The sequence below is a fragment of the Rhinoderma darwinii genome, chromosome 3, assembly GCF_050947455.1.
Source record: "Rhinoderma darwinii isolate aRhiDar2 chromosome 3, aRhiDar2.hap1, whole genome shotgun sequence".
In the NCBI taxonomy this organism is placed as follows: domain Eukaryota; kingdom Metazoa; phylum Chordata; class Amphibia; order Anura; family Rhinodermatidae; genus Rhinoderma; species Rhinoderma darwinii.
Genome location: NC_134689.1, coordinates 234347855 through 234371433, shown reverse-complemented (window position 1 = coordinate 234371433; position 23579 = coordinate 234347855). Strand labels below are relative to the sequence as shown.

Here is a 23579-nt window from a genome sequence, read left to right as displayed (position 1 = left end):
AGCATACCATTTTTTTGTCATTACTGTACCTGCTGTGGACTCATCTTCAGGAAGTCTGACCAGAGTGTAGCATATGCCGGGTTGGTTGTATTGGAGACTTGGTGCTGGGACATAATAGACCACTTCATACCCTTCTGACGGCTCCATCTGAACAATTATCTTTTCTAAGAGCTGATCATTCAGGGTATTGGTACAATCAAACTATAAGCCCAAAAGGAAATAAAAGAAGAGACAGTATTTTCCAGGGGAATTCTAATATATTTAAAACATCAAAATATCCGAGAGGGGAAGGCACACAAACCTGAAACACAATATGATCTTTGAACATATGCTTAACACAGCGTACAAAGTATTCCGTTTCTGCTTCTGTGAGTTGTACAGACTCAGAGGACTTAAAAAGTGGCCCCAAGTTCTTGAATTCAGGAATGGCTGCCAGTTGTTCTGCAAACAGAAACGGACACGCATGTTAATAAAATCTATTGTGGTCAATCTAAGGAGGTTACCCGGCTGAGCAAAGAAATTCTGGTAAGTTCCAAGTTCATTTGAATGCTAAAAAGTAACCATTACTTGCATCATATTACTCTTTATAATCATAGGTTATTGCACACAAGAGCTATTTCTTGATTTTTACCTATACATTTAACCACTTAAATATCAATCTGGATGAAGGTATCAATCTATATGAAGAATTTTAATTTAAAAGGGATAATCTAGGGGACCATAAATTGCTTTGCAATAATATATTTATGTGAAACGAAGTAACTTCCTAATATACTTTAATTTAAAATTCGGTACTAAATGGTGCAGTTCAAATCTCGTGAATTGTTCCCGGAAGTGCTGGAGCTTTCCTAATGATGACACTCTGACACGGCCCCACGTGACTGAGCTCTTGCTTCATGTGCTGTTCGTGAAAATGACCACAAGGGGCTGTCACATTGCCTATTGCTTGAGTCCTGAGCAGAGCATACATGGACAATGATGTCAGCAGCAGTACTGGAGTCCCCGAGCAGAGCATCAGCTGGAGCCTGGGGACTCCAGCCCCTGCTCCTGACTTCACTGTCCATAAATGGTCCGTGACTTCAGGGGTTTCCTATTGCTGGAGTTCCCAAGCAGAGCATCAGCTGATGCTCTGCCTGGGGACTCCAGTACTGTTGCCAAAGTCACTGTCCATATATGGACAGTGACAATGGTGTGGGCAGAATTGCTGGAGTCCCCAGTCCCTCGGGGACCCCAGCGATAGGAAACCCCTGAATTGACCAAATACAGTTCGGTCCAAAATTATTTTGACAGTGACGCAATCTTCATGATTTGGGCTCTGCACTCCACCACATTGGATTTGAAATGATACAACGGAGATGCAATTGAAGTGTAGACTTTCAGGTTTCATTCAAGGGGTTGAACAAAAATAGACTGTGAAACGTTTAGGAATTGCAACTATTTTTCTACACAGTCTTCTAATTTCAGAGGCTCAAAAGTAATTGGACAAATTAACATTACAATAAATAAAATGTTTTTTTTTTAAATACTTTGTAGAGAATCCTTTGCAGGCAATGACTGCCTGAAGTCTGGAACCCATGGACATCACCAAACGCTGGGTTTCCTCCTTTGTGATGCTTTGCCAGGCCTTTATTGCAGCTGTCTTCAGTTGTTGCTTGTTTGTGGGTCTTTCTGCCTTAAAGAGGCTCTGTCACCAGATTATAAATGCCCCATGTCCTACATAATCGGATCGGTGCTGTAATGTAGATAACAGTGGTTCTTATTTTGCAAAACGATCATTTTTGAGCAAGTTATGAGCAATTTTAGATTTACGCTAATTAGTTTCTTAATGACCAACTGGGCGTGTTTTTACTTTTGACCAACTGGGCGTGGTACGGAGAAGTGTATGACGCTGACCAATCAGCGTCATACACTTCTTATTGTTCCAGACCATTGTTACAGTGTGATTGTGCAGTGAAGAAGTTGGGCTGGAAAAATGAGAAGTGTATGATGCGGATTGGTCAGCGTCATACACTTCTCTTTACAACGCCCAGTTGGTCATTAAGAAACTAATTAGCATACATATAAAATTGCTCATAACTTGCTCATAAATTATAATTTTTCTAAATAAAAACCACTGTTATCTACATTACAGTGCCGATCAGATTATGTAGGAGATAGGGCATTTATAATCTGGTGACAGAGCCTCTTTAAATTTTGTCTTAAGCAAGTGAAATCCATGCTCGATCGGGTTGAGATCTGGTGATTAACTTGGCCATTGCAGAATATCCCACTTCTTTGCCTTAAAAAAAAATCCTGGGTTGCTTCCGCAGTATGTTTTGGGTCATTGTCCATCTGTACTGTGAAGCGACGTCCTATCAACCTTGCTGCATTTGGTTGACTGAGCAGAAAGTTAATCCCTGAACACTTCAGAATTCATCCGGCTGCTTCTGTCTTCAGTCACATCATCAATAAACACTAGTGACCCAGTGGCTTTGGCAGCCATGCATGCCCATGCATCACACTGCCTCCACCATGTTTTACAGAGGATGTGGTGTGCTTTGAGCCGTTCCAAGCCTTCTCCATACTTTCTTCCTCCCATCATTCTGGTACAGGTAGATCTTAGTTTCATCTGTCCAAAGAATGTGGTTCCAGAATTGGGCTGGCTTCTTTAGATGTTGTTTGGCAAACTCTAATCTGGTCTTTCTATGTTGAGGCGGATTAATGGTTTGCACCTTGTGGTGAACCCTCTGTATTTGCTCTCATGAAGTCTTCTCTTTATGGTAGACTTAGATACTGACACACCTACTTCTAGGAGAGTGTTCTTCACTTGGATAGACGTTGTGAAGAGGTTTTTCTTCACCATGGAAAGGATTCTGCGATCATCCACCACTGTTGTCTTCCGTGGACGTCCAAACCTTTTGGAGTTCATGAGATCAGCAGTGCGCTCTTTTTTTCAAGAATGCACCAAACTGTTGATTTTGGCCACTCCTAACATTTGTGCTATCTCTCTGATGGATTTCTCCATTTTTTTCAGCCTAATGATGGTCTGTTTCACTTGCATTGAGAGCTTCTTTGACCTCATGTTGTGGGTTCACAGTAACAGCTTCCAAATGCAAATGCCACACCTACAATCAACACCAGACCTTTTACCTGCTTAATTGAGGATGGATTAACGAGGAAATAGCCCATGCAGCCCATTAAATAGCTTTTGAGTTAATTGTCCAATTATCTTTGGTCCATTTAAAAAAAGAGGCAGCTACATATTAAAGAGCTGTAGTTCCTAAACCCTTCCTCAAATTAGGATGTGAATACCCTCAAATTAAAGTAATTTTGAGGTAGAAAAAAGAGGGATATAACCACGGCGCTGCTACTCAATAAGAATGCAGAAATTGATGATCGTATTTATTAGTAGGCTACGCGTTTCAATGCCGCACCGGCATCTTCCTCAGGCCATAAGATGCCGGTGCGGCATTGAAACGCGTAGCCTACTAATAAATACTATCATCAATTTCTGCATTCTTATTGAGTAGCAGCGCCGTGGTTATATCCCTCTTTTTTCTACCTCAAAATTGCCAATATTGTACGGTTACACTTGGTGTGACCGTTTGGGATTTCGGCAGCAGCACTCTTCACGATCTACATCCATTTCGAAGTGATTGAACTATCCATCTGTGGTAAGCATCCATTCGTCATTCCCTGACTGTCTGATTGGGCTTACTCACACTATGTGGCGCCGTGTTTGTTTCTTTGTTTTCTCAAATTAAAGTAGAGAGTCTGCACTTTACTAAAACATATTGAATATACAGTTATATAATCAATATGGGCTTAAACAGCTAAAACGCCAAAACTTGTGTCACTGTCCAAATAATTCTGGACCTAACTGTATGGATGTTGGGAGCAGTGCTGGAGTCCCGAGCCAAGTGCTAGCTGGTGCTCTGCTCGGGACTCAAGCAATACGCAATGTGACAGCCCCTTGCGGTCATGTTCACGAACAGCCCATGAAGCAAGCCCTCAGTCACAAGGGGCCGCGTCGGAGCGTGATCATTATTAGAAAAGCTCCAGCACTTCCGGGAACAATTCACGAGGTTTGAACTGCACCATTTAGGGCCGAATTTTAAATTAAAGTAAATTAGTAAGTTACTTCGTTTCACATAAATATATTATTGCAATGCAATTTTTGGTCCCCGGAAAACCCCTTTAAGGCCTCTTCTTTCTCATAGGCACACTTTTTTTCAGCATTTTAAGACGCATATAGAAAACGTCATATATTTTAATTGTTTTTTTTTTTTTTTTTTTTACATGCGTTTTTGGCTGCGTTTATTGTGTCATTTTGTATTTGTTTCTTCCTGGTGTTTTTAAAGTCCTATAGAAAAGTCTATGGAAAAAAAAATGCCACCGATAATGCAAGTAACTACTGCCTGTTAGTCCAGCCTTAATGTGTTTACATACTATTCCAAGTGATGGCATATTGCTAGTATGTGCCATCATTTGTTGATGGGGGTGAAGGGGGGTTACTGCCTGGACCACCACCAATCCTCAAAATGAAGGGGCTGCAATGCTAGTTTATCACTTGAATGGAGTTGTGTTGCAGTTCCATTCACAGCAAGCGAGGGGCTCCTGGCCCCTTCATTCTTGGGATCGGCAAAGTCCAAGAGGTTGGACTACCACTGATCATAATTTTATAGCATTACAGAATATAAAATAATAATTCGCTCGATGCAAAACTAATTTACTTTACTTCTTAGAATAAGTATTCTAAATGAATAAACTAAAAAACAAAAAAAAATAACCTTTACCTTGAAATATGTCTTGGCGAGCAGGTACCATTTTACCAAGCTGCTTGCCAGCCACTGGGGCAAGATCTAAGACGAAAGAAGATGAGCAGAAATGTAATGCAACAATAAAATGGAACACAAAATGAATATTTTGATGAAACTAGCATTTAACACAGTAAACAATGTCATATTTATTTCCTGTGGTCTGTAGACCCACTCCGGCATTTACCTGCTCTCTGTTCAACAAAAGGAACGGTGGATAAAGGAACAGACTTCAAATCAAATGGTTTTTCTGAAGGCTCTAGTGTATACTGGTGTAAAGCTTTTTCCATTCCAAGAACAGACATTGTGAAACCTGTAGAAATCCCAACATGGACAACATGAGGAGAATGCAAAAAGAAAAAGAAATGGCTAAGATAAAAAAAAGGTAAAGAAGGAAAGAGCACAAGATCAAAATTCAAGATATTCTAAACCACACCAACCAAAAATATAAACATATTCTGAAGATTCTAGGATCCTTTAGAAAAATAGTGATCAGCTGATCAATGACACGTAAAGTGGCAATATGAAACCATTATCCCCCTTAGGACCACACATTATAAAGAAAATAAAGCTGCCGAATACAGTATCGCATATTTAAATCTCCTTATTAAAAGCGTACATTTGGCAATATCAAACAGAAAAACAAACCATTCAAAATGTATGCTGCATTGAGATTTAATTGTTTCTGCTTCAGAACATTAAAATAAAATGTTGCTCTGTCCCGGACTTCGTCGTCACTGTCCATCATGCACCTGTGAAGTATAGAGGAACAGGATGTTAGAAGAATAAAAATGACCACTTTAACAAAGCGAGGAGATGAACCTTCCTCCCACTGGAGTGCTGTGCTCATTTCAGCCAAAATAACACGTGCTGGTCTTGAGACTCATTGGAGTGCCGTGGTAATACTTGGGGATTTGGACCAGACCCTTTGGCCTGGATCTTTATGGTCATATTTGGTTACCCTGCTATCATCAGTTTCTAAGATTTCTAAATGGCACAAGAACAAGTGATAATAAAGCCATAAACAGTGGACACAACTTGTATTGTATCCCACGTCACAGGAGGTTCCCATGGACTGCGCCAGGAGCGGGGGGAGGGTGGTGCCTGGCGCAGGGGGGGGCCGGTGCCTGGCGCCAGGGGGGGGGGCGGTGCCTGGCGCCAGGCGCAGGGGGGGGCGGTGCCTGGCGCCAGGCGCAGGGGGGGGGGCGGTGCCTGGCGCCAGGGGGGGTGGTGCCTGGCGCCAGGCGCAGGGGGGGCGGCGGTGCCTGGCGCCAGGGGGGGGAGGGCGGTGCCTGGCGCCAGGCGCAGGGGGGGGGGGCGGCGCCAGGCGCAGGGGGGGGGGGCGGTGCCTGGCGCCAGGCGCAGGGGGGGGCGGTGCCTGGCGCCAGGCGCAGGGGGGGGCGGTGCCTGGCGCCAGGCGCAGGGGGGGCGGTGCCTGGCGCCAGGGGGGGCGGTGCCTGGCGCAGGGGGGGGGGTGGTGCCTGGCGCCATCAGCAGGGGGGCCGCGCCTGGCGCCATCTGCAGGGGGGCCGCGCCTGGCGCCATCTGCAGGGGGGCCGCGCCCGGCGCTATCTGCAGGGGGGCCGCGCCCGGCGCTATCTACAGGGGGGGCTCTGGTGGATGATTTTTCCTTTGACCGGTAGCAGAATTACACAACTGGAAAAAAATAAATAAATCACCATCATGTAACTCTGCTACCTGTCAATTGAAAAGTCATCCACCACAGGGTCTCCCTCTTGACTTTCATTGTTCTCAGCCTTTTGGGTTGTCCTGCAGCTGCTGCCGCGATGAGCAAATGTTATACCCAAGATAGGAAAAGTAACATAAAGACGATATAACCGGATCCATAATATCTGTGATATCCAGACAGTCTAGAGAGCCGCAGTGAGAACGTGCGCTTGTTATTTGCAGAAGGATTTGGCCGTGATTTGATGTGTTTATGCGGGATATTGGGCGTGGTTAGGGGCATGGCTTAAAAACGTCCCTCTTTTCCGAATTCAAAAGTTGGAAGGTATGCTTAACTATTTCTCTCCCCCTATACAACGAGCATTTCCCCTGGTCCTACCCTTCTCCCCATACATTTAACCCTTTGCCTACACTCTTAGCCCTGCACATTAACCCTCATCTCCCTTATACCTGCACATCCCCTGGTATTTAGCCCTTTACCTCCATTACTACAGCCTGCACATTCCCCTGGTTTTTAACCCTTTACCTACCTGCATAATACCCCTGGTTTAACCCTTTACCTACCTGCATATTGCCCTGGTTTAACCCTTTACCTACACATTAATCCTAGCCAAGCACTGCACACAAATACTGCAACCCCTTAAAGTTAACCTCTTCACTGCCAAACAGCTGCAATTATCTTTCCCTACAGGCCCTTATTGTGTATTAACCCATTAGTAACAGAGACTGAGTCAGGTGGGGGTGGGACATAGACGATAGAGTGAGTGCATTGTATATGTAGGTTTAGGTACATGGGTGGGTGTTAACTTCATATGTATTACGCACACTGACACTACACGTGGCACAGTATTACAACAAGATATCAACAGTACTGTCTTAATATATGTATTGCGGTATACTAATACTATACCGTGAATATCTACTGTGTTGTGTATTTAGTAACTGCGTGTGATTTGTGTTGGTAATCAACCTATCTTTACTATACACTTGTGTCGTGAATTACCGTGCACGCACACGCACACTCTTAGTAGAAAGGTAAATAGAGAAGAGTAATACAAGGAAAAAGGTAGGGAAGCTAGGCATAACCCTAGTGACCCTAATAAAATGAGGTAGTAATAGTGGGTGACACGAGTCAGTGAACCACACTAAATACTAGCCCTCTTACAAATATTAAAAAAAATATATATGTTTTTCCCTTTCAGATAGGCCGTCAATGTGGTTTTTTCAATAAAAAAAACCTTTAAAACGAAAATAAAAACTGCTGTGTTAACAAGTGCTAAAGCAAGGATTGTCTGCTCATTGCACATCATGATTTAGGGCATGCCCACACGTGGCGGATTTCCTCCGCAACTGTCCGCATCAATGCCGCACAGAATCTGCGTTGCAGATTCTGTGGCGGATCTGCCCAAAATGTGCAGTAAATTGATGCGGACTAGCTGCTGCGGACTGCGGTAAAAGTGCTTCCCTTCTCTCTATCAGTGCAGGATAGAGAGAAGGGACAGCACTTTCCCTAGTGAAAGTAAACGAATTTCATACTTACCGGCCGTTGTCTTGGTGACGCGTCCCTCTTTCGGCATCCAGCCCGACCTCCCTGGATGACGCGGCAGTCCATGTGACCGCTGCAGCCTGTGATTGGCTGCAGCCGTCACTTAGACTGAAACGTTATCCTGGGAAGCCGGACTGGAGACAGAAGCAGGGAGTTCTCGTAAGTATGAACTTCTATTTTTTTGACAGGTTGCTGTATATTGGGATCGGTAGTCACTGTCCAGGGTGCAGAAACAGTTACTGCCGATCGCTTAACTCTTTCAGCACCCTGGACAGTGACTATTTACTGACGTCGCCTAGCAACGCTCCCGTAATTACGGGTGCACACACATAGTCACCCGTAATTACGGGAGCCCCATTGACTTCCTCAGTCTGGCTGTAGACCTAGAAATACATAGGTCCAGCCAGAATGAAGAAATGTCATGTCAAAAAAGCAAGACGCATCCGCAGCACACATAACATTTTCATGACAGCTGCGCACTTCATTGCGGAATTTAGAATCTCCATTGAAGTCAATGGAGAAATTCCGCCATGAGTCCGCAACCAGTCCGCCACAACTCCGCAACATCCATTGCATGCTGCGGACACCAAATTCCGCACCGCAGCTTATGCTCCGCAGCAGAATTTTCAGCCTCGTCTAAACGAACCCTACTAAATAGAAGTGGAAGTCAATGGAGAAACGGCTCCGCTGCGGATTAACGCTGCGGAGTGTCCGCAGCGGAATTCAAGAGCAATTCCGCCACGTGTGGCTTTGCCCTAAGCACTGGTGGGAAGGTTTTGGAAGATATAATCATTTATTAGTTATTAAGTATGTTTCTTACCTTTGTAGAAGAACTAAAACACTAGGAAGAAGACATTCATTCTGAGCACCAAACTTTGCCAAAGCACTAACAGCCGCTGAAAAAAATAAGCGTTTTATAAAGGGATTATAGTTTCTACACTTTGGCAAGCAAGCAACAAAACGTTGTAAACGGTCAAGGTTAGGGCCTGTTCACATCAACATTCCAGTTCCGTTCAACCTTTCCGTCAGAGGAACTAATGATTGGAAAGCCGAACGAAAACTATCGCTTCCATTTTCATTATTATTGATTTCAATGGTAATGCTTCAGTTTGTTTGTTTTCGTTCTGTAAAGTTTCAGGTTTTTGTCACTGAAACAATAGCTTAGCCGGAAACGGACGCCGTAGAGTTAGACAGAAATCAGAGCAGGGAGAGAAAATTATACTGCTTCGAGACACAGCGGGTCATGGAGTTCCCTTTCTGCACACACCTGACCTGTCCTCTCTTGGATTCCAGGGGTACTGTGCGGGCAGGCCAGCCTCTGCTGCATCGGGAAGCTCCAGTGAAAATGGTCCATGTGTGGACGCGGTTTATCTAGTGCTAACAAATAGGGATTGGATCCCATGACTTCCATAGCAGAGACTGGAGAAAGCCACGTGCATGCATGCCTCTCCACTTAGTCCCATCCTGGCATCAGTGGCCGCCTCAGCAGGCTGGATGGGGGGGGGGGGGGGTCGGGTGTCCCCCCACTCTCGATATAGGAGCAGAGCTGGGACTCAAATCTATCAAACATTTATAGCATATCCTGTGACTAGGCCATAAATGTTCGAGATGGTAATAAATGAAGCTAAGAAATGTGTTCATTTTTAGGTTTTGCAGCATTTTATTAGAACTAATAAACTAATTTTTGAGACTTATTTAGATCATAATGACTAAGCAAACTGTGCTTTAGCCATCTACTGCACTCTGTCCTTACCTGCTCTTACAGCCTCATTTTCCAGGACCACCCTGTTGAAAACAAAGCGGATATATTTGGATGGGTTAGGTGTTCGAGGACCTTCTCTGCCCAATAAGTGTAATATCTTTGTGGCAAGCACAGTATGTTCACAGTCCTCAATGAACTCGCACAGATGAGCTAGCCCAGATTCTTTACTATCGGAGTTCTCCTCTATAATGCTGATAATGCAGTCCACAATAGCCCGCTTGTATTCAAAACCACCCTGCGAAAAGATAAAAGATCGAGAGATGAAAGACTTCCTCAGCACGTAACTAAATAAGGTTAAGCAAAGAATTAAGTTCCTTTACCGACCAATGATCGGGAATGTGTGTTCGTAAGAGCGTCCGATAATTGCCCTGTGTAAACAGGGCAGTGAGCAGCCGACAAACGAGCGATTGCGTATTTGTTCGCTGATCGGATCTTTTATGCGACCCAAAAAACTTCTATCAAGTATGACATCTAAACAATGGACATACAGTGATACAATGGAGTAGCACTACATAAGGAAGGTTTTCTTTTTTAATTTCTCATTGTATATATCGGTAATTTATCTACAGTTAGGGCTCATTCAGACGAGCGGAATACTCATCTGTGTACTGTACCGTTGAAGTCACTCACAGCACACAGACCCATGCGGTTTTTTTTTCACGCAGCGTGCCCGTTGCGTGAAACTTACTGCATGTCCTATATTGGTGCGTTTTCATGCACCTACTCGCCCATTGAAGTCTATGGGTGAGTGACAACCACGAAAAAGCACACTGAGGACATCCGTGTGCTGTCCGTGTTTCACGCATCAAATACATTTAAAAGCAGAGAAATAAATAAAAAAATGAAGTGCTTGTATAGACGTGAAACACTCATGCCACACGCAAAGCACGCTGATGCCAATACGCAACGCACAAGAAATGTAGGAAAAACATTGCGTTGTTTTTTTTCATGAGCGCAAATCGGATACGCTCGTCCCAATGTGGCCTTAATCATGAATGTGGAAAATATTATGCGAGTACTTACATCATCTCTAAGCATGTTCGATAGAAATGTCATCATCACGGTATGTTTACGTGGATATTTCTGGCATAAGGCACTAATTGCTTGTACAACCACAACCTGCAAAAGAAAAAAAGTGCATAGATTTGACAATATTTTTGAACACTAAAACTGGTTCAGCACGAACATAAAATAAACCCTTCTTTATTGACAATGCAGTAAACCATAAAAAGCAAGCCGTCTACCATTTACCACTAGTTTAACAAGGTATTCTAGTGGAGCAAATTACGGTAAAACACTAAGGCCTGATGCACGTGACCATAGCAGTGTGTACGGTTCGTGATTACGGCACAGACGGGCAGCGGAGTGTCATCTGCGGGCCGTTCCGCAATCAGGGACCATGCACACACACAAGATGTGCATTGAATTAAATGAGCCCGGACCGCAATTGCAGTCCATATAACGACATGTCCTCATTTTTTGGCGGTCCGGGCTCCAGGCAACGCACGGACTGTGGAAACCACAGTCGTGTGCATTGGCCCATCGGATAGCATGTGTTCTATACTATCCGCAATTGCGGATAGCATACCGCCGCAAATGCACGGTCGTGTGCATGAGGCCTAATCCCTTTCAGCATTTTCTTAGCACGGTGTTGCTCCCATCCACATGCCTTGCAGCAAACTGCAATTCAGCCCCAATTAAGTAAACATGTCTTCAGCAGAATCAGTACCTGGACAGAAATGTACCTGAGCAGGGACAAATTCTAGAAATCGGCGGGAGTGCCAGCCGTCAGAACCCACTGAACAGCAAGTGACCACATATCCTAGTGATATGATGCCGCTTGCTACCACTGGAATACACCTTTAACTTGTTAATGATACATTAAAGGGTTGTTCCAATAAAAGACATTTCCACAATAACCATCGTTTTTTGTTCCCAGTTACTCATCAAAATCTTACAGCAGAAGGGAAGAGAAGTTCGGAGAATTGTTTGAGAATGCGCATGGCACTCTCCATTAAAGTCTACGGGAGATACAGCAATAGCTGATATGCCATAAATGTCTCTCTTTCTTTTAAACTATCATTCTTTACCTATTAAAAGCTGATCAACAAATCTGTCAATTAAATGCTGCAAACATATTAAAATCATAGGAAGTAAATGTAAAAACATGGTTTACTTACTTTAAATTCATCAGAAATCTCAGACACAAAGGTAGAGATCTGTTTCATTAGTCTGTCAACACTGCTCTCGCTGCCAGTTTTCAGCAGTGTGGTGATAGCAAGGGTAGCAATACTGCGGTTGGAATCAGTAATGAGGTTTTCCAGGTCCAGGTTACAAGCAGTGACTGCAGAAGGGTGTTTCATTGCCACCTAAAGGAGAAATTACGCAACATGCAAAGGTACAATCATCTGTGACTTTCATGAGCTAAGTGAAATCGCAAACATTCTAAACAAAAAGGAGCTCGTGTTTAGGTTCCCGCTGTTCAGATACCTTATTCCTATTTAAAAGTCCTTAAACCTTGCATCAATACCCAGTAGGGCAGGCATTTAATTGTCAACCTTAAATAACATTTACATCTTGGTACAGATGAAGGATTCCTACACACAAACCACCTCCCTTTTATTATTTGTCTGTTGGATGTTATAATTCATACAAGATAGTAGACTTCAACTGTACATAACCGGACTTGGTTGCCAGTGCGACGTCTAACCCTATCTTGCCCACATTTAGCAGGAATGTTATTTTTGACCCGGCCATACACATTAGATAGCTGTTGGTGAAATATTCTCTTTTCCCGACACCCACCCCATAAAACGCATCCCATGTGGTGTACAGGTTTATTTAAATTAACCTCTTCCAGACAACGATAGCAGCGGCTTATCGTCTAAGGAAACAGGTTATTGAAATCCTACATGCATGATATTTCTTTCCAACATCTGCCGTTGGGGGACTATCGGGCTGCCCCCATACACATAAGGTTGCCAGCCAAGCTCAGGGAAATTAGCAGGTTCAGCCAACTCAGCTGTGTATGGTGCTTTATTGTACATGTTCTTTATATAGAATCGGATGTAGCTGAGCAAACTGACATATTATATAAGTACAGTATCTGCTACTGATTATCCTTTCATCTGACCCCCATGTCATTCTATAAATATTTTTTACTGGAAAGCCTACCTTGTTAAGGGTCCTTACTGCAGCAAACCTCAAGGCTGGTTTTTGAGAGCTACAGAATAGTTGCAGAACTGAAGAGAAAAGATTTAAATCAGAGATTATTACACATAGGAAATACAACATAAATAAGATTGGGCACGGAGCGGACACTACGCCCGGATGCCACGCTTCAGTGTAAAACATAGTTCTTTCCAATAAGGGAGCTTGAAGGTATTTCATGCTGCCTGGGGTAAAGGCAGCATAAATCTGTGGACACGTACCCTTTAAGAAAGGTATGTGAGCAGAATTAGAAATACATGTATGTTAGAAAATTTTAGGATTTCCTATTCTAAAAAAAACCCGGCATACCGTATTAAGGATGGAAAAATGCCCCAGAGATGGCGGATATAACAGCAGATACCAAAACACTGTGGGGGGGAATTTATTAAGGGCCGTGCGCGCAAACAAAGTGGAAAATTTGGCACACACCTAACTTTGTTTTTTTCCCACCGCTCTTGCCACTTTATAAAAAGTGGACAGGGCTCAGTGGAAGGGGCAGGGTCTTCCGCAGCCCGATAAATTTATGCCAGAAATTGGTATAAATTATAGCGCATAGCCAGAGATGCACCACATTTAGGGACGATTGCGCCTCTTAATAATTTTGAAGCATCTGTGCTCTTTAGATTTAGATAGGCAGATCAAACACCAGTCTTAATAAATTCAACCCTATATTCAAAAATAATTCTGTGGCAAGGAGTTGAACACATACCTGAGACTGCTGGCGCCAACTCCCTCGCTGTGCAATTGGGCAGGTGAATAATTGCTGAAGCTGCTTCATATATTACCATTTCATGTTTGTTTCTAAGGCAACTCTCAATGAAGTCAAACAAAGGATTGTTATGCCTATAGAAAACAAAAAAATCAGGTGTCTTAGTTTACAAACAAACTGCTTCCTCATAACCAAATCATGTGGTTTTCTTTTAAGATACGACACTTCTATCTAAAGTAATAAATATTAAATGACATTCCGTTGTAGGGATGAGACGGAACCTTTCATGTAATACTTCCACAATCTACCCATGGGATTGTGTACGTTTCCTCCGACACTACAAAAACACAACCATCAGTTAACTGGCTAACTATGAAACTGTATAAAAAGGAAAAGCTGCGTTACTCTCACCCTTCATCAGAGTCTTCCAGCAAACGACTAGCAATTCGTATTAACATGCAGTATGCAAAAGGAGACTTCAAGCCAGATTTAGTAAACTTGTTAATCATTTTGGCAACAGCAAGACGATCGTTCTTTCGCAGATAGTAGAGCAGTCCCAGTGCATGGTACTGTCAAAAACAAAGATACATTATTAACCAATATTCAGATTTAAATAGTGAAAAAAAACAAAACCTTATCCTAACTAGAATACAACATAATAAAATATAATTACACATCATATGTTGCAAAATAGCTCTCCACCAGATGGAAGAATAAGGTCTCTCTAGTAACACATAATGTATAGTTGGCTATCCTGTAAGTCAATGTCTGAGCCTATAAAGGCCAGGGACACTTTAGACATGAAAAAATAAATAAAAAGGAGTAGTTTCCTGGAATCAAAAGAAGTTTCACTGAGTTTCAGGCTGCAATCTTCATTCATGTATAGAATTCCTGATATTCAGTTTACAACCTGCTCCTAGTTTCAAAATGTTCTGATCTGGACCTGTCCCTCCGAGTAATACATGCTGGATGTGAGGTGCGTGACTCTTGGATGCTGCTGGCTGCACTAGCTCCTATGTATCCAGCACAGCTTCATTCCTGTACTGCTTTCCCCTTCTACAGTTTATGAGGGATCTCCTCTTCCTTGTGCTAAAAGATACTGAGGAATGTGCATTTTGCCCTGCCCTCCCCTGCACAGTCTGTAGAGGGTTCTCTCTTTTCTCTCTACACAAGTACACAGCCTATATATTTCCCGAAAGCAGACAACCTGACGATTGCAGTTGTGTTGATGTATTGTTGGCAGCCATATGCACCTTCACATAACTTTGTGACAAACAGGAAGTATTGTTTTAAATGCATTACAACTTTCATTTGCGCGTAAAGCTCACGTACAAGAAGAAACTTTCACACAAAAACAATGTAAAAACAATAGATAAAAGGTGCGCAATGTTCATATACAATCACAAATGTCTACATCAACAAGAGATTGAAAAATGCTGAAACGGAGGCCATGCAATAAATGGCCATCATATGCAAAATGTGTTAAAAATCTATACTGCACATGGCAATCCGCTACTATGCTACCAAAATCTAAATTCTAATAAATTTATACACAAGTTTGCAGGATTATAGGCAAAAGTTGGATGAAAATTCAACTTTGCAACTAAAATGCACTCAAGCAGACACCTTATGCAAACAAAATATACTCTGAAAAAAAAACGTAAGATGTGAGACGTTCATACATACCACAAGTCTACGTTCACCGGTAAGTGATTAAAAACAAAAACACCACATTTCTTAAATCATACCCACACAAAGAGTGGGAAAAAGAGTTGGGACAGTCCTTTGCACCCGAGAAGTGGACAAGAGCTTTCAAATGGATAAATAAATCAATGGAATGTAGTTCTCATTATGAAGCTGCAATGAAAACTATGCTAAGGTGGTACTACACGCCAGATCGATTGAGTAAGATATATCCGAATTCCTCATGTAGCTGCTGGAGAGGATGTGGAGGGAGAGGTACTATGCTTCATGTTTTCTGGAAATACCCGCTTTTAACGACTTACTGGCAGGACATATTTAGGTTGATTTCTAAGCTAATAAACCAACGGATCCCTAACACCTCACATATGGCCCTATTGTTTCTAGACATACAGGTAATTCCTCCCGGATTTAGGATTCTTATATGTAAAATACTGACCATTGCTAAAATCGCAATAGCAAGATATTGGAAATCTTCTTCTATCCCAACAAGAGCAGAAGTAATCTCTTCCATTAACAACACATATATGTATGAAAAGATGTTGTCCTATGGATCGAACAACTTCTCGTCTAGCACAGAGATATAGGATGCATGGAAGGACAGCTCGGAATGAATACATGTATGATAATAGATATGTTATATGTTAATTAGATCTATTTGTGAAATGAATAGCATGAAGACCCATATATACACGGTTAAAGGAACAGTGTCGCCCAAAAAAATTTTTTTATATCAGTTTGATTTTAGTGTTTTATAAAAAACTTTTGTATTTATTTGTGTGTTTGTGTGTTACTTTTTTTATTTTTGTACTTTTTCTTCCCTATGGGGGCTGCGATTTTTTTTTTCCATTTCTGTATGTGTCGATTAACGACACATACAGACATGGAATACGGCAGCTACAGTCCCATAGTGAATGCGAACGGGGCCCGTTCCATCCACTATGGTGTACGCCGTCTGTGTGGGAACGGCGCATGCGCCGCTCCCACACAGTCCAAGTTGAACTTCCTGTGGACCGGAAGTCGCGGCCGGACAGTAAGATTACTACTTCCGGTCGCGGCTTCCGGACTTGTGAACTTGGAGCAGCGGCAGCAGACGGAGCGGACGGACCGGAGGGAGCGGCGGCGGCAGGAGCAGGTAAGTGATTTCTATGTATGTTCGTGTTTCAGTGTGTGTTTAGTACTGTATGTAAACCTTCTACACTGTGTTAGCTCAAAAAATGGCGACACACAGTGTAGGAGGTTAGACCGTTCAATCCCCTCGTTTCTCCCAGCACTAGCCAGGATAAAGGAGGGGGGGTTTCTGAGAGCACACTAGAGCGAGGGATTTTTTTCCAATTTTGCAGCAAAAAGCAATGTGGTTGCTTTACCACATGCAATGCTGCAATTTTGGGAATTGCTCCATCTAGTGACCAGTGCTGGGAAATATTATAAATTAGAATCTAATTTATAATATTTCCGGACTCGTGAAAAAAATAAAAAAAATTAGAACAATGTTTAATCACCTACACACTAATTGTTTAACTAAAAAAAAAAAAAATACATTTTTTGCTAACACATTCCCTTTAAGTTATTATTAATGTTGTACTTGTTTTGAATATGCCGGATTGGCATTTGTTCGGTTGATCAATTGTCACACTCCAAACAAACATATTGTATGTACACGAAGATGAAAAAATGCAATGTAAACTTTCGTTATATGCATATGATGTTATGTGATTATTGATCATGATCCTTTTTGTTATACTTGAAAATTCTAATAAAAACTATTGAACCATAAAAACAAAAACACCAAAACCGCAGTAATGCGCCAACCAATTCTTGCATGCAAATTAAATTAGGGGATTATCTAGGTATATACCATATTTTTCGTACTATAAGACGCAACAAAGTTTAAGACAAAAGAAAATAGGAAAACATTTCATATTTTACTACTTTTACAAAAAAAACTATTGGTTAAAAAAAATTATTTGTTCGGTTTCACCACATTCTGAGAGCCATAACTTTTATATATTTTCATAGTGTAAGCGGTATGAGGCTTATTTTTTGCGGGACGAGCTGTAGTTTTCATTAGCAACATTTTTTGGTACATACGATTTTTTTTTTTCATTCGTTTTAGAGCTACGGTAACCAAAAAACAACGATTGTTGTTTTAAAATTATTTTTCTACGCCGTTCACCGTATTGCAATAGTTTCGGACTTTTACGGATGCAGCGATACCAATATTTTTTTTTTTTACATTGTGCTTGGGGGAAAAAAATGGGAAAAGGTTTTTTTTTTTTTAACTTTTAATATTTTTTTTACACTCCTGATAATTGTAACCTATTTATTTTTTTTAAACACATTTTATTAGTTCTCCTAGGTGACTTGAACCAGCGACCATTCACTTCTACGAGTTACGGAAACAGCGTAGCTCAGCGAGAACTCGGCTGTTTCCGTAACTCCCGACCACCTAACCAGGAAGTGGCCGGGAGACAGCGGAGCCGGGTAAGATAGAACGGGGTTTAGGGGGTCCCGTTCTAGAGATAGGTGTGAGTCCCAGAGGTGGGAACCGCATCTGACATTTGTGACATATCCTGTGGATATGTCATAAATGTCCTTCATGGGAAGAACCATATAAATGCAGCAGTCGCTATTGACCGCTGCATTTAACTAAACGGCCAGGAACGGCACCATCGCTGTTCCTGGCTGTTAGAGCGCGTCAGCCCACCCCACTCCAAACATCATCCCCCCCCATGATGTGGCGGCACATCATGGGTTGGGAAGGGGTTAAGTAAGAAGCGGTCAGGGGGCCCTGCGCTGCCGGATCCCTTGACTGCCGACCATAAGACGCAGGGACTTTTTAACAAGATTTATTCTTGCTAAAAACTGCGTCTTATAGTCAGAAAAAAACGTTATTCCGTACCCCTATACAAACTCTAAGGCTGTGTTCACATGTCGTGGTCAAAATGCGTTTTTGCCGCAAAGCAATAAAATATTGCAGCAAACCGTGCCTAAACAACTTGCAAAAACAGGGCAAAAAACACAAATAGACCACGACATGTCAACACAGCCTGATCCTAATGAATAATCCCAAATTGCTAAACTTAATCTAATGCGTTAACAAATACGTTTTTTTGGTGAAACTAGTTGGAACGATTGAATAGTTTATGGCGACAGTTAGTGGGTAGAAATGTTTTTCCTGACTTCCATTCATCAGAAATTTATTGGACATTCCTTAGGGGGTGACAACATGAACAATAGTTCATGTTACCTCTCCCACTGGGGTCATCTACAGCCATACAGGGAAAGGAGGAGGTTCACATCTTCTCCTCCTGTTCATCAGCACATCCCTTGCTAGCCTTCCCCACTCCTCCTCCACATGGGCTATAGTGAGAGCTTCAAATGTAGCAGGATACTTGGCTTTAAAACAAGACTTGGATCGCAGCTCTACCTGCGAACTAGCCCGAGCTACAGCTTTTAGTGTCAAGGACGTATCAGATATCTCCTTGGCTACAGAAGTGCCTCGCTGCCAGGACGTATGAGATTTGTCCTTGGCAAGGAAGGGGATAAGGAGCCTCGAAACATGATTTGGGTGATCAGCCGAACCGGTTAGCAGCCATGGCTGTGTGAGATGCCATGTATTCTGCCTAATGGTAGGTACTGATGGGAGGCACATCAGAAATGGAAAAATCTTAGAAATAAAACAGATAACGGTTCACTATGCAACTTATTTAAAATACCTGGACCATGATGTTGTCACTAGAAGCAGCCTCTTGAGCCTCATTAATCCAACGTTTTACCACATCATAACTTATTTTCATCATATGCTGATAAAAAGAAAACCGTTACATGTCAGGAAAATGTTATTATACCATTGTTAAGACACAAGTACATAAAACACAAAAAACTGCCATTGCTCAGCAGAATCATAAACTATAGATTCCAATACTGGTTTCAATAGAGTAAGAGGTTGTTTTTGAAGCTTCATGAACATTAACCCCCAATATTCTGCCTGGATATCCTTCTCAGGTAACTAAAAATAAAAGTGATTTGTGAGCCACACTACTGTATGCATGGGGCATTTGCATTACTTTTTTGTTTTGCCTAAATATAATATTGTCAATACAAGTGGTAGTTGCCGATCCATCTTTTACAGGGTATGAAAGAAAACACTCCATTTTGTTCATCAAGGATGACATTTTCAGATCAGGCCACCCCAATCTCCTCTTTCCTGACATACAAGGCATTTTCTCCATAAGAAAAATTCTAACCTGATTATTAAAGGGTAACCAAACGTTAAACAAACTTCTGACATGTCATAGTGAATCAATGTAGCGGTGTACGGGTTCAATAGAAGATCTATGAGCCCGTATAGCTTTCCGGAAAACGCTGAACAGAAATTAAGTGACTCAGCGCTCACACGAGCACTTCTGCCACTTTGTTTTAGCGATTGGTGGGTGTCTCAGTGCTCGGACCCCTTCTAATAAAAACTTCTGACATGTCACTATGACATGTCAGCTTGTTTAAAGGGTAACTAAACGTTCAACAAACTTCTAATACTTACACAATCCCTAATGCCAGTTGGCTCTGCTCATGTCTCGGTTCTGAAAAGCCAGAGGGTCATCTATCTTAGGGTTTGTGCATATCTTGTTTGCAGTGTAATTCGGATGTACACATTGGGAAATACTCCCAGACAGACGTATGTCACTGTACAGGCATATGTCGCAAATGGACTCAAATTATTACAAAAACTTAAAGCGTAGTATACTTTTTTGTTGGATGCCTCCTTTGTTGAATAGCGTAGTTGACCAAGCTTTTCAATACAGAAAAAAAAAAAGTAATACCGATGCATAATGTACATTTCAAACACAGTGTGCCCTCAGCCTTCGGCCCCATTCACATCTCCTCGGGAAAACGCCTGACGTACAAAATAAACTTGTCCATACGGTTCCATTATCCTGGCACAGACCAAAAGAGTGTCCTTTTAGCCTCCGTGGGGATGGTATAACTTTTTTTTGAAGGATGGTGTAGCGTAGTAGACTATGCTATTCCATCTTGAGGGATCCCGCAGAAAAAAAAAAACGTATACCACACAGTATAAGTTTAACATGGGAGCCTGCGGGTGACGGATGCCACTGTATGGCATCCGTCACACGTACACGTTAAACGTATACCTCGGGGAGCTCCCGACATCACTGTCCATATAGGGATAGTTAAGTCAGGAGCTTCCACAATGTTGGAGTCCTTGGGCAGAGCGCTATTAGATAGCTCTGTCCCGTGACTCCGGCCCCCCTGAAAACTCCTGAAGTCAGGAGCAGTGCTGGAGTCCCCGAGCAGAGCATCAGCTGATGCTGTGTTCGCTGAATCCAGCGATAGGGAACTCCTGAAGTCACTGTCCATAAATACACAGAGCCTTCAGTAGTTTTGCCAGGGCCGGTCCCCAGGCAACGTATCCCACTGTATGCCATACAGTGGGATATGTTTGGGCCTCTTATCTGAGGTATACGTCGGGGGTCTTCCCGAGGTATACCTCCGACGGAAGCCCCGTGAATAGGGCCTTACCTGGTATTATGGTTTTAAAGCCTGGTATAGCTCTAAATACAGTAATAATAATGTGCCCTGAGACACAACATGCATCTTGCTGGTCTTTTCCAGATCATACCTGTAGGCTGCTGGTAATTTGAATAAGAGCAGGCAGAAGTAGTTTGATCGAAAACTATTTACATACCAAGGAAGACACCAAAGCAGAACTGGAAACACTGGGAACTTTATCAACAATAGCTTGTTTCATATATCTTTCAATTGCTTGTAACATGGTTGCCTGTAAAAAGAAAAAACCCATATTTCTTTTTAAGAATGATCATATCTGAGCAAAACAGAAAACAACTAAACCACAAACTGCTTATTCAGACAAGTGACCGTGTTAGGTTCTGTGCACATCACGTTTTACAATGGCGTTAAACATATACGTCAAGAAATCTCATGACCCTGTTCATAGCGTATACGTTAAATGGACACCATTATAGTCTACGATACATACATTAAACGTATACCTGTTACATATGTCACCCATAGGATCCCATGTTAAAAAACAACCAAACGTATACTGCCCGGTATATTTTTTTTGCAGAATTCCTGGATGGAAAAGGGATGCCGACATATACCAGTCCATAGAAGGCTAAAAAGGACACTGTTTTGGCCTCTGTCGGGCTAATAGAGCTCTATGGACACATTTAGCATGTACGTCAGGAAAGCTCCCAATGTACACGCTAAACGTAGGGCCAAAAGGTGACGTGCACACAGCCTTTGCTCCGAACATCTAAATCATGGACTTGACCGAATACAAAAAATCTACACCCATACTACTGGTTATTGCAATAGCAAAGACATGCAGGCACTGGGATGAATACACACACACACAGTGTCTGTTCTGTATTTTCCCAGCACAGGACAGTGCAAGCAGGACTTTAGACCAGAGCTGTCAATTACACTACAGTACCCACATTCAGGTCATTCATTGTAAACAGTACATACAACTGGATTTTTGTACTCACTGTAAAATAGCTTTCTGGTTGAATTAATTGGGGGACATGGATATGGGCCCTTGCCAAACCTGAGTGACTGAAGCTTGGTGCAGTACCTCCAAAAGACACCAACAGTCCTCGTGGAATAAGCAGGGGGACAAAGACTGTAGGAGTTCTTATAGCAGTCGAAGGGGCAGAACAGTAAACCCCCCAAAAAGGACATGGTTACCTACTCCACAGATGCCTGCAAGACCTTACATCCAAGTAAAGCATCTGCAAAAGCAAAGGTGTGAACCTGATATAATTTGGCAAAAGTGTGAAATAAAGCCCAGGTAGCCTGCTTGAACACCTGAAGAGCAGATGCCCAATTCGCACAGCCCAGGTAGCCCCAACTGCTCTGGCAGAGTGGGCCGTAATCTGATTGGGGATTCCTTACCCCAGATCCGGTAAGCCTCACAAACAGCCATTCAATTCCATTGAGCAATAGTTGCCTTAGAGGCCGCCAACCCCTACCTGGGACCCTCCAAGAGGATAAACAAAGAACCTGACCTCTGGGAAGAAGCAGTGAAAGAGACATTAGTCCGCAAGGCACAGAACACATCTAAGTTGTGAAGAGAACGCTCGCTCGGATGACTGGGAGATGGGCAAAAGGACGGCAGAATGATGTACGGTGCACCATCTTATCTTGATGAAGAGTTAAGAATGGAGAACGACAGGATAGTTCGGAGACCCTCCAGATGGAAGTCACTGTCACCAAGAAGACCACCTTTCAAGAGAGAATATCGAAGGGAGATCTACCGCAGAGGTCCAAATGTAGCAGATTTTAGGACCTCCAGAAACAAGTTGCTTTTCCTACCTAGTGTCAGCCACCTTATTGCAAAGGGCTGTACCCATGGTGGAGAGTCCCCCAATGATTAACAAGAAAAAGTATTCTTTTTTTTTTGTTTCAGATGCACAACTGTCCTACTTACATTATAGTATGACAGAATGCCCTTTTTTGACGTTTTACTCCTAGACAGTGCTAGGTTTGCAGAATTCCTAGTTTCGAAACATATACAGTATACAACTCAAAAATGTATCCTAAAAATCAAGAGTCCATTGGAAAGACATAATATGCGGCTACTTTACTATTAACGCAATACCCAATTTCCTATTATTAAATACAGATTTCTAAGTCTTTTTGGAACGATTCATGTCAGTGACGCTGTTAGCTAAAGTTCTAACATGGAAGACACGTTACGGATATTTGGTGCAGATTCCACACCGAAAATATGCAAAGTACAGTACAATGTAAATGACTGGAGTTTTACAAAACCTCAATTACACGTGTTGGGAAAAAATAAATGTGGACTTTAGGGCATGCTACAAATTTTCAAATCTACAGCATGCCCTATATGTTGCAAATTTCCTTCTTTGTAACTAGAACAGTGAAATCCACATAAAAATCCACATTTTACTGCGGATTTGTGGCTATATCTGCAGTGCAAATACTGAAAACGCTTCTAATGCTCCTCATTCTGTAAGAGTAAACTCATTTATATGGCCATCGCAGCAATCGGCTACTTACGTCAGTAATCCGGCAGAGGGCTCGGATAGCAGGTCCTCGGTAAACATCTTCTTTCCCGGTCATATCCTTGGTCAGACTATTCAAATTTAATTATGTAAA

General features: G+C 42.4%; 1 protein-coding gene across 1 annotated transcript in view; it reads right to left on the bottom strand.

Moving 5' to 3' along the window:
* The window catches only part of COPG2 (coat protein complex I subunit gamma 2), a 49533-nt gene that overhangs the window by 13694 nt on the left and 12260 nt on the right, over positions 1-23579 (bottom strand). The window contains exons 6-20 of the mRNA XM_075857513.1: positions 23481-23556; positions 21118-21210; positions 19130-19216; positions 14121-14278; positions 13710-13843; positions 12965-13032; positions 11971-12159; positions 10814-10909; positions 9782-10025; positions 8849-8924; positions 5445-5548; positions 4984-5109; positions 4776-4841; positions 302-441; positions 30-201 (exon numbers count right to left, since the gene is read on the bottom strand). Coding sequence (XP_075713628.1) covers positions 30-201; positions 302-441; positions 4776-4841; positions 4984-5109; positions 5445-5548; positions 8849-8924; positions 9782-10025; positions 10814-10909; positions 11971-12159; positions 12965-13032; positions 13710-13843; positions 14121-14278; positions 19130-19216; positions 21118-21210; positions 23481-23556 — 1829 coding nt within the window. The remainder of the gene's footprint in view (positions 1-29; positions 202-301; positions 442-4775; positions 4842-4983; positions 5110-5444; positions 5549-8848; positions 8925-9781; positions 10026-10813; positions 10910-11970; positions 12160-12964; positions 13033-13709; positions 13844-14120; positions 14279-19129; positions 19217-21117; positions 21211-23480; positions 23557-23579) is intronic.